The sequence below is a fragment of the Bactrocera tryoni genome, chromosome 2 (genome assembly GCF_016617805.1).
Source record: "Bactrocera tryoni isolate S06 chromosome 2, CSIRO_BtryS06_freeze2, whole genome shotgun sequence".
Lineage (NCBI taxonomy): Eukaryota > Metazoa > Arthropoda > Insecta > Diptera > Tephritidae > Bactrocera > Bactrocera tryoni.
The window spans coordinates 78524884-78540347 of NC_052500.1; the positions used below are offsets into that span (position 1 = coordinate 78524884).

General features: G+C 38.4%; 2 protein-coding genes across 2 annotated transcripts in view; one reads left to right on the forward strand and one right to left on the reverse strand.

Moving 5' to 3' along the window:
- Window positions 1-2262, forward strand: part of LOC120768554 — a 118759-nt gene extending 116497 nt beyond the window's left edge. The window contains exon 13 of the mRNA XM_040095298.1: window positions 1487-2262. Coding sequence (XP_039951232.1) covers window positions 1487-2137 — 651 coding nt within the window. The 3' untranslated portion in view covers window positions 2138-2262. The remainder of the gene's footprint in view (window positions 1-1486) is intronic.
- Window positions 1-15464, reverse strand: part of LOC120768553 — a 352878-nt gene that overhangs the window by 303099 nt on the left and 34315 nt on the right. The window contains exons 3-5 of the mRNA XM_040095297.1: window positions 14785-14876; window positions 6960-7058; window positions 4463-4587 (exon numbers count right to left, since the gene is read on the reverse strand). Coding sequence (XP_039951231.1) covers window positions 4463-4587; window positions 6960-7058; window positions 14785-14876 — 316 coding nt within the window. The remainder of the gene's footprint in view (window positions 1-4462; window positions 4588-6959; window positions 7059-14784; window positions 14877-15464) is intronic.

Below are 15464 nucleotides of genomic sequence, written 5' to 3' on the forward strand. Positions count from 1 at the left end.
TTTTGGTTTTTGCAACACGATAATGCACCGTCGCACACTACATTGATTCTTTGAGGGCTTTTCGCCAAATATTATAAACAATATCGTATCGCAACCAACGTCTTCGTGAGGTTTAGTTCCGTGCGACTTCTGGTTATTCATCAAACTCAAGCGACCGCTCCGGGGAAACCATTTTGGGTCAATTGAAGACATTAAATGTGAATCGCTATGCGGATTGAAGGCTATTCCGGAAATTGGTTTTAACTACGGTTTCGGGGAATCGAAAAAACGTTGGTACAACTGTATTGGAGTCAAAGAGAATTACTCTGAGGGAAACGGCATAGACTTTGAGCAATAAATTAAGAATTTTAAGTTTATAAACAAAGTCTTGCCATTTTTGCTCAAGTTTGTATTATTGAAACTAAAGGCCTTTTATGAGGGATCATAAGGTTGCTCAACCACTCAAAATATGGTGTCAAGTTACGCTTCAATTCTTCAGAAAGGTACTTTTATCTTCCTACCATGCCGAAATAGCTTCGTTAGCTAGCGTCTTATCCAAAATGTGGATATGGGGTATAACACAATGTGATTGGTAGCGCTAATGATATATGACGGCACAACATATATTGGCAAAATATGAAAAGACTTTTCCGACTACCCAATACTTTAGGCTTATTTCTTCTCTTTGTCACACTTTTTTTTTTAAAGAATTTCCTGCATTTTTCTTAATAAGGTATCACCAATTATGGTGAACAATAAATCACGATTAAGGTTCATAATAGACGAAACACAAAGAGGTATATCTCCATAGCCACTACCATTTAAGTAAAAAACACGAACCGAAATTTTAATCATTATTTTCACACAAACCTGTAAGAGAGAGCTCTTAGTTTTCCTGCTTCTGCCTTCTGCGAATTGAGTAACATTGATTCCAAAAACTATAGCAATGAGCGACTGAAAATACTGTATTTCAACCGAAAATTACAAGTGAATATGGCAATTGGTTTAGGTTTTCTTGAAGTCATTGAAAGAGACTACCAAGAAGAAGCTCCTATCATTTTCAAAAATTCCAAATGGGATTTCATTCGTGTAAACTTCAATAAAATTTATGTATATATTGTGCTCTACTATGTATAGTACAAGCAAGCCGATGTAATAGTACCTAAATAAGTTATTCCTGGAAACGTTTTCCTTCAAGAGCCTAAAGGCATAGCTTAGGTATTGAAAGCGTTTCCAAGAATAACTTATAAGCTTCCAAAAATACGCTGAAGCATTTATAACTGTATCTGCAGTATATAACCTGGATACTCTGTAACATAAATGTTATTCAGCATGCTTTATTTCATTTCTTTCCACACTTTTTTCTAATTTCACGAAATAATCAATTTCACAAAATATCCATGTCATAAACTAAAAAAAAATATAATTCAAACATTTTGCGACATACTTTTCAAATTTTCAAATCTCTTTCATGCTAAACATCTCTTCTGCTCTTTCTGTTTTCCAGCTGCCACAACGCTTAGCACGCATGGCTGGACTCAATCTGCGCGAACCAACAGGCGGCGACTACAGCAACTCGCCATTCGGCAGTCGCACCGGCAGTCGCATGAATTCCGTACGCAACTCCAAAGTGCAAGTCGACCTGAAGGCACTCGACAAGCTCGTATCTAATCTGCTGGAACAGCACACAGCGGCTGTCAAGAACGGCACGGCCGCCAACGCACGCGGCACTTCACCACATCAGCGCAAAACCTCGGTGAAATTAAATCGTTGGCGTCCCACATCACGTTCAGCGCATTCTTTCAGAGCAGCCGAAGGTGGTGCGCCCGGCAGTGGTGGAAACTTTGGCACGGAGCTGACCAGCGCGCTGGGCCTGGCGGGCATGGGTGGCAGCTTGGGTGCCAATACCATGCCCACAATTATGGAGTCGGGCATGAATGGTGCGTCAACGCAACGCAGTGATGTCAGCAATAGCGTTGGTGGTGGCGGTGGCGGTAACGGTGGTGGTGGTGGCGGTAATAGTTGGTCGTCTTCGCTGGAGCGAAATGCACGTGCTGCACGAAATGTGCTCAACACCATAGCGAATGCGCCACAGCGGCTCAGTCAGTCCGTAAATGATGAAGAGACATTAAATTTAACTAAGAACTATGTGCCGTAAGGAGGAAGCAGATGGCAACAAGTAACGACCAAAGTGGTATATAGATATTTCAGTAACAATTTGTGCAATAATCTAGAACTTTCTGATTGTTGTTGTTATTTATGAGTAGCTTGTTAAAAATTGCAATAAAGTATTGATTTTCAGCAAATATTTTGAAATCAAGAGGATTTTATATACAAAATAAAAAGGAAACTACAACTTCGGCGAATACCGAGGTTATAATATCCTTCAGAGGTTTACTTTTATTAGCATTAATTGCATGCCTGAAAACTTAAAGACTACCTCTGGACCTCTGGACGAAGAACAGGCACTGGAGAAGAGGCGCAGTGAGCCAATTCGCACGACAGCCGGTTCTTCGTTATCGGAATTGACCCGGATTTCCGAGGATCTAACTTCGTTTGACACGGTAAGTGTTCGATTTTTAGGCAGAATGAGCTTTTTCACGGTTGACTCGAAACTAGGAAGGAAGGTGTGGTAATCTTTTGTACTAAACTCTCCGTCACACTTAGCTTTGAGCTCATTCAATGTGCGCCTAAATTTAGTCAGGGAGTGTCACTATCAACATCGTCAATCCACTTTATGGATCACAGCGGAATCGCTGGAAATTACTTAGCCGATGAGTTAGCAAAAGGGTGCTCGCTTCCTCCGCTCACATCGCAATAGGAACGAGTTGAATCCACGTGCTTACCTTGAATAACAGCTCTGGAATTCCTATAAGCTTTGCAGGCATTGATCTGCGACCACACTCTGCGTGACTGCCACACCAAAAAAGAACCTAAGAGATCTGCAGAAATTTTTTCCTTGCAAAGTTCATCTGTATGGAAGAAGGCGGGGTGGAAACCCGTGATCGAGTCAGAGCGCTTCTCTGCTCACATCCGATTGGGAACAAGTTGGATCCCGGTTATTGTTAAAAGTAATGTCTCGATTTTGATTTGGTCAATTGGAAAACTGCAGATACTGAATTCAGAATTTAAAGATATTAAGAAGAATCGTTGACGTCTCAGTTAACCTTTGTCAACTTATTGCTGAGCTTTTCTTGTTCTTTCACAAATGAAGTGTAACAGAGGGCATTGCATATTAGCAAATTTAATATTCCAAGATTACAAGTAAAATCCAAAAAAACACAATACAACAACAACAATTTTTGTGCCTGCGGCTCACGCTGTGGCACGTGGCGCCTAAACACCACATCAGACAAAGACTGCCGATGGCATGATTATGCGTATTTATGGCTACCGTTATAAAATTAAAATTTTATTATTTATCATCTGAGCCACTCACTGGCTGCCAGCTCAGTATTAATCCAGATTTTCTTAACCGTGAAAGACAAGAACATTGTAGAAATCGTCCGAAGTGGCTAAGAGCCACCAGCAATACGCAGGTAATAACGGTTATTAAGCAGCAAATCACCTGTGGGTTGGGTAATGAATATAGAAATATACATATTTACACATTTCACTGTGGGCGTTCAGGTGTAATAATAACGGTCATTAGCGGAAAAAATGCTTTATTTAGCTTATTAAATTCACTGGCAGGTGTGTACATAATCAGGAAAAAATTTAAGTGATTTTTAAAAGATTTCCATTGCTTGAAATTAATGCAAATTTTATGGCGCTGCAAATTGGTTAATGGGGCTAATGAAACTTTGTGAATTTTTCTGAAATTTTGGCTACCTTCGAGAGCAGGTGAGAAGTGAATATTTTAAGATACCTTAATTAGCCTTTGAAAGGATCAGATGATTACTTAATTGCGGTTAATTGGGGGTCATTTGAAGAGTTAAGGAGACTGAAAAGTATACACGAGAGATGGTTATTTGAAAATTATTTAGTCAAACGAAAAAAATTTAAAAAATTGTATATTATTTGGGGCTTGGAATAAGGATACTGCGAAAAAAAACATATACATACATATGTACAGCAATGATTTTCCAGTAAATAAGTACCAGAATATGTTATTGAAATTAAGGTTGCCAAACCATTCTTATACTTTCGACCTAAACTGAGAGTATTATGAACTTCAGATTAGCTTTAAAAATTTATGCTTTTTAAGTAGAAACTTATAATATACAAATTAGAAATTTTAATCTTAAAATTTCAATTTAAATTATGATCGGAAATAAAGGCTATCAGCTACCTAATATACAACACTTTAAACTTTTCCTTAAAAACCTCCCAACCACCCAAAAATATATTTTTAACCAGAAAATAATTTGATTAACCTTCAGTCCCAGAAAAATATATCTTTTCCAGCAAAAAATCGTTTCAGTTTCCAAACAGTTCAATTATGAAAATTTTATTCACTTAAAATACTTTGAATTCTACTCACATGTCTTTCTAGCAAACTCGGGAGATGATCGCTTGGGCGCCTCTCGGGATCCATGTTACGATAAAAGGCAGTTAAGTTGGCGCCCAGGCGTATTGTCACTTCATAACGAGTTTTACCGTTGCGTGCTGGAAAAGAAAGATTATAGTTGCCATGAGGAGTAAGTTTAGATTAAAATCCAAATAATATTCAATGCTTTTTTTTAAAGGAAAGAAAAATAATTTATGATTGAAAAAATTAAGAAGAAACATTTTTTCATGCAAAGATTGCAAAATATTTAAGTGAAAAAAGAAATTTTGGCAATAACAATATTTTTGCAATACATTTTCGGAATAACGAAACAATGAAATAATAATCAAGTTACCGCACGAATATAGTAAGGTTACGGTTAGGTTTGATAGCTAATCCAGAGATCACACTTGCACTATATGCAGTCCTTTGTGAAGCCATAAAACTAAAACTTCAGTTGTTCGAACTTACATGTCGTCGAAGCGTCTTATGGCCAATTAAACGTTTGATGGGTGAGAAAGTGAGAGCTCCTAAGTGTTTAAGCCCTAATCTCGCAAACAAAAAAAAATCAAGAAAAATTGCTTGCAGGTTTCCACCTTCTTCTCCCATACAGCGTCTGGGCTTATCGTACGGCAAGATTCTCAACCTTACAGCGTGGACGTTGATAGGAGAATGATCTCTTAGAATTTCCATAACTAGTTAGAGACTAGCCTTACTACGACCAAAGAGCACACTGAATCTCTTACCATCAATTAGCTTATCAACCAACCATTCTTGCGATTCCGCTGCGACCAGGTAACCATACTAGTGTTATCACAAAGTGACTCGATGCCATTGATAACGAGGTAAGGTATTTCTTAACTACCCCCGAATGCGCGCTAAGTGAGGTCAAGTCTAGTATCGCCGCCCTTCCATCAGATTTGGTAGTCCCTTTTTTGAAGGACCAGTAAATCTACAGCTACCTTATTATCAAGCTTTCCTTGAAAAACACTCCAATAGTCAAAAAGCCTCAAAATTAAGTTGAAAATATACCCCTCCACCAACCTTTGCCCTCAATCCTTGACCCGTCTATTCTACTGCCTACTTCCTCGCAGATACGTGGATAGAGAAAAAACAGCCTGAGTTTGGCTTGGCGACTCCATGATCGAAGAGATTTGGTATAATATAATATTAAATGTCATGATTGAAGTGGACCTTAGTGAAGCATACAAGCTTATGAGTGCCGGTCGTTGAACGCTCCAGAGCTTCAATGCATTTGCGATATTTTACGGGTCACTTCACCAGACAAAGATCTCATAAAACGTAATGGGTTTGACTTTGGTGCCGTAAAGTCAGAGTACATTCGGTGAGTGGCTCCACCTTCTGCCAATGGTTCCTCTGCAGCAGTTTTCCTCAATATCAGGCTTCCATGAAAACTTCCTATTTAGGAAATGAGCAAAGTAGTTCGTTTTCTGTATCCGCAGATTGCAGCCGAATGCTTCCCATCCACTGCAAACGTTCCTCCGGAATCTAATATCTCCTAGTAAATAAAACTATCTCATTGTTATTAGGAATAATAGGACGACCGTCTATTCAATTAGTTACGACGCTAAGTTACCCTTGCGTCAACTTGCACACGGTAATTAAAAGCTTTCTACATCTTCTGCATAAGCAACCACCCAGCAGGCATGATCCTCCGATTTATTGAGTAGATCGTTAATAAGCACAATTCATAGAAGAGTAGAAAGAACTCAACCTTTTTGGTTGTCCCATTTCATCAACCTCAAAACGGTCAAGAGCTGTTACAATTACCATAATAGGATAGTAAACAGATCGCTGTCTACTGAAGTAATATTAAAATAAGCATGTTGCAATCCTGATAATTAGTTCCTAAGAATGTGTCTCTTAATGTCCCAATCTATCAGCCTCTCAAAAGCTTTGAGTAAAAAAGAGAAGGGCTGATGGTCCTAAAGTCCATTGCCGGGGCGTAGGAGCTCTTACCCGCTTTGGGAACATAACTATGGATCGTCTCCAGCCCCTGGGAATATATGCTCGCCTTACGCATAGATGGTGACGGCCAGTCAGAATAAAGTTAGGTTAATTGAATTAAATTTTATTAATTCTTATAGTTAGGAATGTAAATATTCATCTAAAATTGGCCAAAGCGAAATTTGATGAAAAATTTATGGTAGGACTGTAACTACTACTGCACTCTAATTCATTTTGTGACTGCCAAATTGGGTGGGTAAATAAGCTATTGTTTTTAGCAAAGTCACACACCTAAATCAACTGTACTCATATTGTTATTGAAAAAATTTGTGTGAGAATAATATTGAATACAAGAAAACTTTCATTTTAACTTAAAAAATATACGATTTTTAAGAAAATATAGACTTAACCAAAGTACCATTTAATACAATAAATCTGTGTTTTCATTTCAAATTTTAAAATCTACATATTCTTATTAAACAATTGATTAGCCTTTTACACATTATTTTCACTTTCAACTTACCACTAATTTTACTAGCCTTTCGCAGTGTGATGCCTTCACCGCCGCGTTCAAAGTCACATTCTTTATGACAATCACTCGATGTGGAATTGGAAGTGCAACCTGGTTAAGGAAAGAGAAAATAATATTATTACATAACTTTCTTATGTGGCAGTATGTTCTCATATTATCAACCGACCACTCTCAACCACACACAATACTCTGAATTAGCAAATACTACGAAAAGGTTATAAAGATTTCTCATAAAAGAAATGTTGGGGTGATAGGAAGATGCTATAGGTTGAAAATGCTATGGTGGGGGGAAAAAAACAAATGTTTCACTTGGTAACCCAGTCACAAAATACCTAAGAAAACAAATCCTTAAAATACTTAAACTTTTGATATCATTAATTTCCTGCAAAATATATGAAATGAGCTGAAAAAGAAGAAGAGTTTCTTGACTTTCTTGCGCAGACGACTGAGGATTCCAACTCCGGCAACATGAGGGACTAAAGAGAAGTTGGAGACAAAAGAGAAGTTGAAGACAAAAGCGACGTACAAAGCGGCAGTCGGAATATGCAACCGTCTCGAAAGCAAGTCCAGCCTGAAGGCAGAAAAGTTGAAACGACTGGCTTCGGCTAGAGAAGAGCTGAAGAAAGGCCGGGCACACTTCGCTACGTGCAACTGGTGTAATGTCTCGGATCCATCGTATGCTAACCGCATTGAGGAGCATATTGTTGGAAAGAGGCAGCGTTTGACGGAGAGCGAACCGAAAGCGCCCTTGAAAAAGAGGAAGGGCAGAGACGTAGCCGGGAAGCTAGACGTCAAGCACGCGGACGACAAACCGACAACGTCCAAGGCAGCGGCGGCAGACAATGAGATTGTGAAACGGCATTTGAATGTCACGTTCATAGACGGCAGTAACCGCTGGGACAAGGGTCATAGGAGTGATTAAAAAATGTAAATGAAGCTATTGAAAGCCATCTTCTCGAGAATGGACGGTGAACAAGCATACCCATGACTCGGAACATGCTCTGTGGCTGCTACAACGACGAATCCGGAAGTGTCGACTAATGAAATAGTGAACGAAATTGGCAAGAATGGTGTACGGCTAACACCCGAAAACGTGATCAACATTGAGAAACCCATGCATTTTCTACACAACGATCTGAACAGAAGCATATTAAAGAAAATCAAAACCCGATGGAATGAGCTACCTGGGTGCAAAACTGCTAAAGTCGTGTGCACAACGGTAAATCAGAAGTACACAAAATTCTTATTGGCACACGATAGAAGAGACTATAGGAACATGATGGTAATACTAACTGGTCACTGTCTGGCGGCGACACATGTGCAGAGAATGGGACTGGCATATCAAGAAGTCTGCAGGAAATGTCTAGAACATCTCTTGTCCACTTGTCCCGCATTGGAAAGACGACGCTGTAAACATCTGCGGTCTCCACAGTGTGATACTCTGGAGAAGGTTTCGATAGTAAGGCCGCAGAGTCTGCTAAAACTCTCTTTAAGCACTGGCATGCTAAGGGATGACTACTCCTCTTGGACCTAGTAACTGAACTCCATAACGTATGGCAAGGAACCAAAACCGATCTATGTGTGGCTCATTGGCCTACCTAACCTAACCTAGCCCATGAAGCGAGATATTTTCAAGGTGTTTGAAGCGAGATTGAAATAAAGAACACTACAAACCGTTGCAACCAGGAGCTCATACATAGAGAGACTTTCTTATAGGTGGCTAAAAAACCTACTTTTCAAAGTACTACGCAGGGTTAGGCGCTGGATTTGGGGCCCGCCACGTAAGAAACTCTACCAGTGAAAAAGCAAAAACAGCCTCCGATGAAGACCCTCCTTTTGATGATGACCATAACAAACGCACTAAACGATTTAAAGACATGCACCTGGAATGTTCGGTCCCTTAATTGGAAAAATGCCGCTACCCAGCTGGTTGATGTCCTCATTAGAGTGAAGTTTGGCATCACCGTCGTCCAAGAATTGCGACAGACGGGACAAGGATTGAGGCGAGTAGGTCCTTGTGGCATTTACGCACGTCAACAAACAGAAGGAAGGCTCGACGTCGAAAAGCTGCAATCACAACAGACTGCCCAACGAACGTTTCTACTGCACTCCTGCTCTCTGAGAGCACATATCAACAGCTCGGTATAAGGGAACTGTGGGACGGCATTTCAAGCTCCTTACGTACAGCTGCAACCGAAACCTTTGGTTTCCGGAAAAGACAAAAGAACACATAGTACGATGAGGAGTGCCGTGACGCAGCGGAGAGAATGCAGACTGCCTACCTCGCAACGTTACAATCGACCACAACACGTGCGGGATGGGAGAGATACCGAGAGCTGAAGAGGGAAGCGAATTGTATCTTTAAAATTTCAATACAAAGAACCTAAACTTTATTCTCCTATTCAATATGGACTCTAAAGCTCACATTCTAATTGCATATGCGCAGATTTATCACAAAAATTAAATAGCTCTTCCAATCAACTTTACCATCGTCATGCTTACACAGAGTAATAGCAAACTCACACCAACAGGAATCCTTAAAAAATGTTTTTCAAAATTCAATTTGATGCGATAACCTGTGAAAATGCTTCAACAGTTATTGCACAATGTCACAACAGCCCTTGCTGCAATCGAAAATCTGCCACAGCGTCAACTGAGCTACGTTCGCCCCAAGCGTGCATGACGATGCTCACGTGCAGACGCATTTATGGTTGCGTGTGTGTGTGTATGTGTGTGAAAAAAATTTCAAGTTTCTTTAGCAACAGCAGTGACACATTGCAGCTGGCTGACGATAGTAGCTGCGGCATGTGGCAAGTAAGGAAGTAAGCAAGCGAAATTGCTGCTATGCTTTGTTGTTGGATTTCTACTACAAATGTATACATACATCCAAACTTATATAAAACACACTAGAGTGCTGCTACAACTACTTTTGTGTATGTATGTGTATGTAGTTGAAAAGCTCGCACTCGAAGCACACTCGTGTGCCACTCCTTGCCAGCCTTTGCTGCATGCTTTGCTCGCATGCTTGTCAAGTAGTTGTGCTGCACTATGCTTTCTTCTCGCCGACTTCTTCAATAGATTTTTGTTGCTTTTGTTTTTATTTTTCTGCTTCAATATGTTGCGTACGTGTCGCCGTAAATGTAGGTATTCTGCAAGCGAACACACTCCCTCTCTTACGGCTGCTTCAATGCACTGCTTAACCGCGGCTTAAGCGCTCAAATAGTCGTTTTAGTTTTTGTGCTTCTTGCTCTTTTGTCTTTCTTCTTGTTTGCCAGCGCTATAGTCACCTGCTTCGCTACTGTAACGTGTCGTTCTTGTGGCAATATTTCATATACAATCGCTTTTTGTCAGTTGCACTCATTTTTTAACAACTCACTCAAGTGTGCTAAGGTGTTGTTATTCTAACGGCAGATTAGTTTGCGGTGTTCTTTTGTTAGTTTGTATGTATGTGTGAAACCGCAAAGTATTTGTTTTTGACACAGAAGTGTCTTGACGCCTGCGAAGCCACTAACGGGTTTACCCTTGAACACTTGACTGAAAGCATATGTCCTTGTTTCTACATATACATATCTGCTATTAATTTATTAAGTATGGGATATTTATAGATTATGTAGATAATTTTACTAAAGAGTTCATTTATCAATGTCAAGCTCTCAATTAATAATTTTAGTTTTTCGATATTTATTAAATACAACTTCTTAAGAATTGTTGCCTCGTTAATAAAATTTTCGAAGACCTTACTGTTCGAACTTAAATGCTATTCGAGGGAAACCAATGTCTGTATATCTACGAATTAGTTCCACCTGAAATTTTGTAAACGTCTCTTTCTCTACATATAGTTGAATATTTGTCGGATTTATCGGTTATCGGTTTAATATTACTTATAATTGCCATATAAGCTGTACGATCAAAATCAAGTTCTTATATGAAAAACTTTTTCATTTGACGGGATATTTTCATGACATTCAGCATGGATTATTTCTATAAAAAAAGGGAGAATATCTGAAGAAATGGTTCATATCGGATCACTATATCGTATAGGCGCCATACAAACTGTTCGATCAGAATTAAGCTCTTGCATAGAAAACTTTTTTGTTTGACGAGATATCTTTCTCAAATTTGGTCGTGTACTATAATATAAGCTAGTTATAAAATCTCATTAAAAGTTTTTCAGATCGGATCACTATAGCACATAGCTGTCATACAAACTGATCGATCGAAATCAAAATAAAATACCCTCTCATGCTACAAAAAGTTCGCCTATGAAGAGTATTATACGTTCATTGGAGCAAAAGTTCATTTGTTTTGGTTTGCCATAATTGTGAAGAATTATGGGTTCATAGTTTTCTATTCTATAATTTACATTTAGTCTCTTGCAGACTTTTTGATACCCAAATAGCACAACTTTATATATCAAAATTTTGTTAGCTTATATGTTATATCTGCTTCATGAAGAAAAATTGTATTTCCAACTTTTTTCTATGGTCTAAAATATTTCAGCTTAGCTTTCAGTTAGCAAAACGTGCAGTGTCTCCCCATATTTCCTAAGGAATTTTTATTGTAAACGGTACACCAGCTTTTAGTTAGCTCTTAAAGGCTTTTGCGCTGAAAAAAATCGAAAGAATTAGCACTAATAACGCTTAAAAACTTGTTGATTTTTTTCTGTTGTCCAACCAACTTATGCCTAGTTTTAACTTATCATGACTTCTGCGTAAAAAAATCAAAAACACCAATACGTTTGGAATTGATGGTACACCAAATAGAGTACTAAAAGAAGCAATGACTCTAAGACCCAGTTTATTCGCCAATGTACAACGCGTGTATAATCAAAGAAGTATTCTTCGACCCGTGGAAGGTACAGCGTCCTAAAGAACTTTCATCTTATCGACCTTTGTGCATGCTCGCCACGACTAGAAATTATTTGGAATAGATTAGCGATCCAAAACCTGGATAAGGAGAAGACATTCAACTCCTATATCTAACTCTATATCAAATAAGCGCACCCTAGTTCTCGTAAATATAATATTGAGCTATTTTGAAAAAGGAAGATTGTTATTCCACACGGGCGAGGCACTCAGAGCTGACTATATCGCGTTGAATACCGCAAGGCAATGGCTATGCCCTCTAAACAGAGGGAACTTTGTGTATGACGGGATGTTAAGAATACATCAACCCAAATATAGATATGAATAAATATATAAAAAGGTTTTTTCGGCAAAATCAATTTATTTTATTCAAAATCGCCTTCTGCTTCAATACAGCCTTTTTGCACGGTCCAAAAACATGTTGAACGAGTGTTTTAGCTCGTTGGCCGGTATGGCCACCAGTATGCCGGTGCAAGCCTTTTGAATGGCCTTTACGTCGCATAACGCTTTCCCTTCATGAGCAAATGCATTTCTCCGAAAAGGAAGAAGTCACACGATGCCATATCAGGTGAACACGGGAAGTGGTTACTGGTTTAAATGTGATTTTTGGTCAAATAATCGTCCTTCGAATGCTAGATTCTGAGCCATCTTTGGTCGTCAGTCAATTTGTGCAGAATAAACCGTGCACACACCTTTCGTAAGCCCAAATTTCCGGTCAAAATGCGATAAATCGATGTTTTGAGATGTTCAATTCCATTTCCATGAATTTCAATGATGATTTCGGCTGGTTTTTGATAAATTCACGCACAGTTTCGATGGAATTTCCGTCGATCACGGATTTTGATTGGCCCACATGTTGATCATCATTTATGTTCTCACGACAACTTTGAAAACGTTGAAACCACTCATGCACTCTGCTGCGGGATAGGCAATCATCGCCATAAACTTGTTTCATCAATTGAAACGTTTCGGTAAAAGTTATACTAATTTAAAAACAAAATTTAATGTTGGTTCTTTGTTCGGAGCTCATTTTCGCACCGATAACACAAACACTTACTTTGAGCCTAGAGATATCCATGTGCCATTCGCAACAACTTAAACTTAAGCATCATTAAAATATTGATTATTAGAAAAGTACTTTTCATATTTCTTATCAAATATTAACTTGTTTTTTATATTTATAATAATAAATAGGTAATCAATTATATACCATTTTGGTCGACCACTTTTTGCCTTTTTTCGACTAGAGACATTATTCCATCAATGTAAATCGAAATTACAATATTTCCAGAACGCAAGCGAGCGAACCATTGTTGTGCTACACGAACTGGTACAGCATCTTCTCTGTAAACTTCAAAAATTTCAATTTAAGCTAGCGTGGCATTCTTCCCATTTTTAGACAAAAATTTCAAAATATAGCGAATTTCTTCATTATTTTCCTTCATTTTAGAACATTTGTAACTTTTTTTCAAATTCCCCCAATTTAGTTTTTAAATTGAATGAAGCTTAAAATCTCTTTTTCAATACTATATGATGTGACGCAATGTGATTGGTAGCACTGCAGATATACGACTGCAACGACATCTATTGACTAAATGCTAAAAGTCTTTTTCGACTACCCAATATTCTCCTTCCGGCATTAATTTAACACTCCAGCAGCCACAATACCAAATACAATTTTATATAAAATAAATATTTTTCAATCAACCCAAATGTATAAAAAAAAAACAAAAAAGCAACGTATTTTTCCAATATCTTGCCAATAATCACACCAACATATTTTTAAAGAAAATAAAGTCCTAACGACATTTTACATTTCTTCAATCTTTTTTTTGACATTTTTGCCTTTCACACTTCATTACATTACGCACATATACACACAAGCGCATTTATACGACTACATAAATCATAGCGAATGTTACGTAAACTGAAAGTATGCTGTAAGCTGAGTAAGTGTTGTTTTTGCCATGCCATAAATCTTCTTATGCACTTCAACGAAAGTAAACAAGACGACAGAAAAAAAGATTAAAAGCAAAAAACTACAAGCACTTATATATAGGCATATATACATACATATGTATACCTATACATATACACACATACATATGTATAAATACATAGTGAAGAACGTTGACTTTTGAGCAGCTTGAGCAAAAAGAAAAAATAATACCGAAAGTATTAAAGTGTCTTAAAATTTAAAATTTGACTTTAGTCCATAGACGTGCTGCAGCTTACGGTTGTACGACGAAATGTGCCATGGAAGGCATTGCTGTGCGTAAAAGCAAATATTTGCACGCGTGTGTCACTGCCACGGCGTATACGTAATATTTTGCTTACACGCGGCGTAAACGTAACATACAGAGGCTACATGGCGTATACGCAACATTCAGCCGCGGCGCCTGCACACACTCGAATTCACGTGTTTGTATATTTCATTAATGCTTAATTATTTCCTTAATTAAATAAACAACAACAACAACTTCGTAATGCTCCAGCCAACATTGTTGGTCAGCCATAGCCATATTGGTGGCCGTTGAGCACCGCAACGTGCGCACTGCGGTAATGTATGCGTCACACAGCACCAGCAGACAACTGACTATTGCGCTGACAGGCGGCAACAATGCGCGCGACGTATGCGATATTTCAACGCTTTGGCAGCTGCTGACTGCCAACGACAGCGAGCAACATTATCCGCGCGTTTGTGTAAAGCCAATAAATTTCAACTGCAACAACAAACACACGCATTGTGGCATAATTTTACACAACAACAATGACTTTAATGAATGAAGCAAGGTTTGTATGTAGATGGCAGACATCTTAACAAACAGAATTGGAGACGCTTACACAACTACAAATACATGGATACAGTTGTAGGTATATATAATTATAGTATGTATATATGTATATTTATATGAAAGTATGGTATATATGTACCTCAGACACGCACTTACCCAATGTCATTTCATTTATTTCCGGTATTTCGCATTTGGTGCCCTTAAAGCCGCTCGGACAATGGCATGTAATGGCCGCATCGCCAATGTGTCTGCAAAACAAAACAAAGAGAAGAAGAAGAAATGGCAAGCGTAAATGAAATGTTTACGAAAAAGCGCTCATTATAGTTGAAATATGTAAGCGCAAGCGCGTAAGCTCGTATACTTATGTAAATATATGTTTTTAAAGCCCCTACATGAGACTCAACTCGTTCGCATTCCTTTGCATGTGTATGTGCATGCGTGTGCACTTGGCTTATTTATCTGCCTATAAAGTAGGTTTTTTCGTGGTTATCTCTTTATGTTAACCAATTTTCTTCGCCTTTGTGCCAATGGGATTACAACAGTTGTGGTTCATTTGCCAGCGTGCGCCTTGCCATATTTTTCACATTTTTATTTTCTTTACTTTTTGTTTTCTTATTTTCATTGTTTCAACGCAGTTATTTAATTTCCGCACTTAAGTGAATTATTTCCCATGTTGTTATTGTTGTTGTTTGTTTGCTGTTAACGCAAAGTACGGAAATTGTAAATAAATCAACAGTTTTTTGAACAGTTTTCCACTCAATTGTGGTTCGTTGTACTCTGGCGTTTGTTGCACACACATGCTTTTAAAGCAGTTATGGCAGTTATTTTAAATGCAG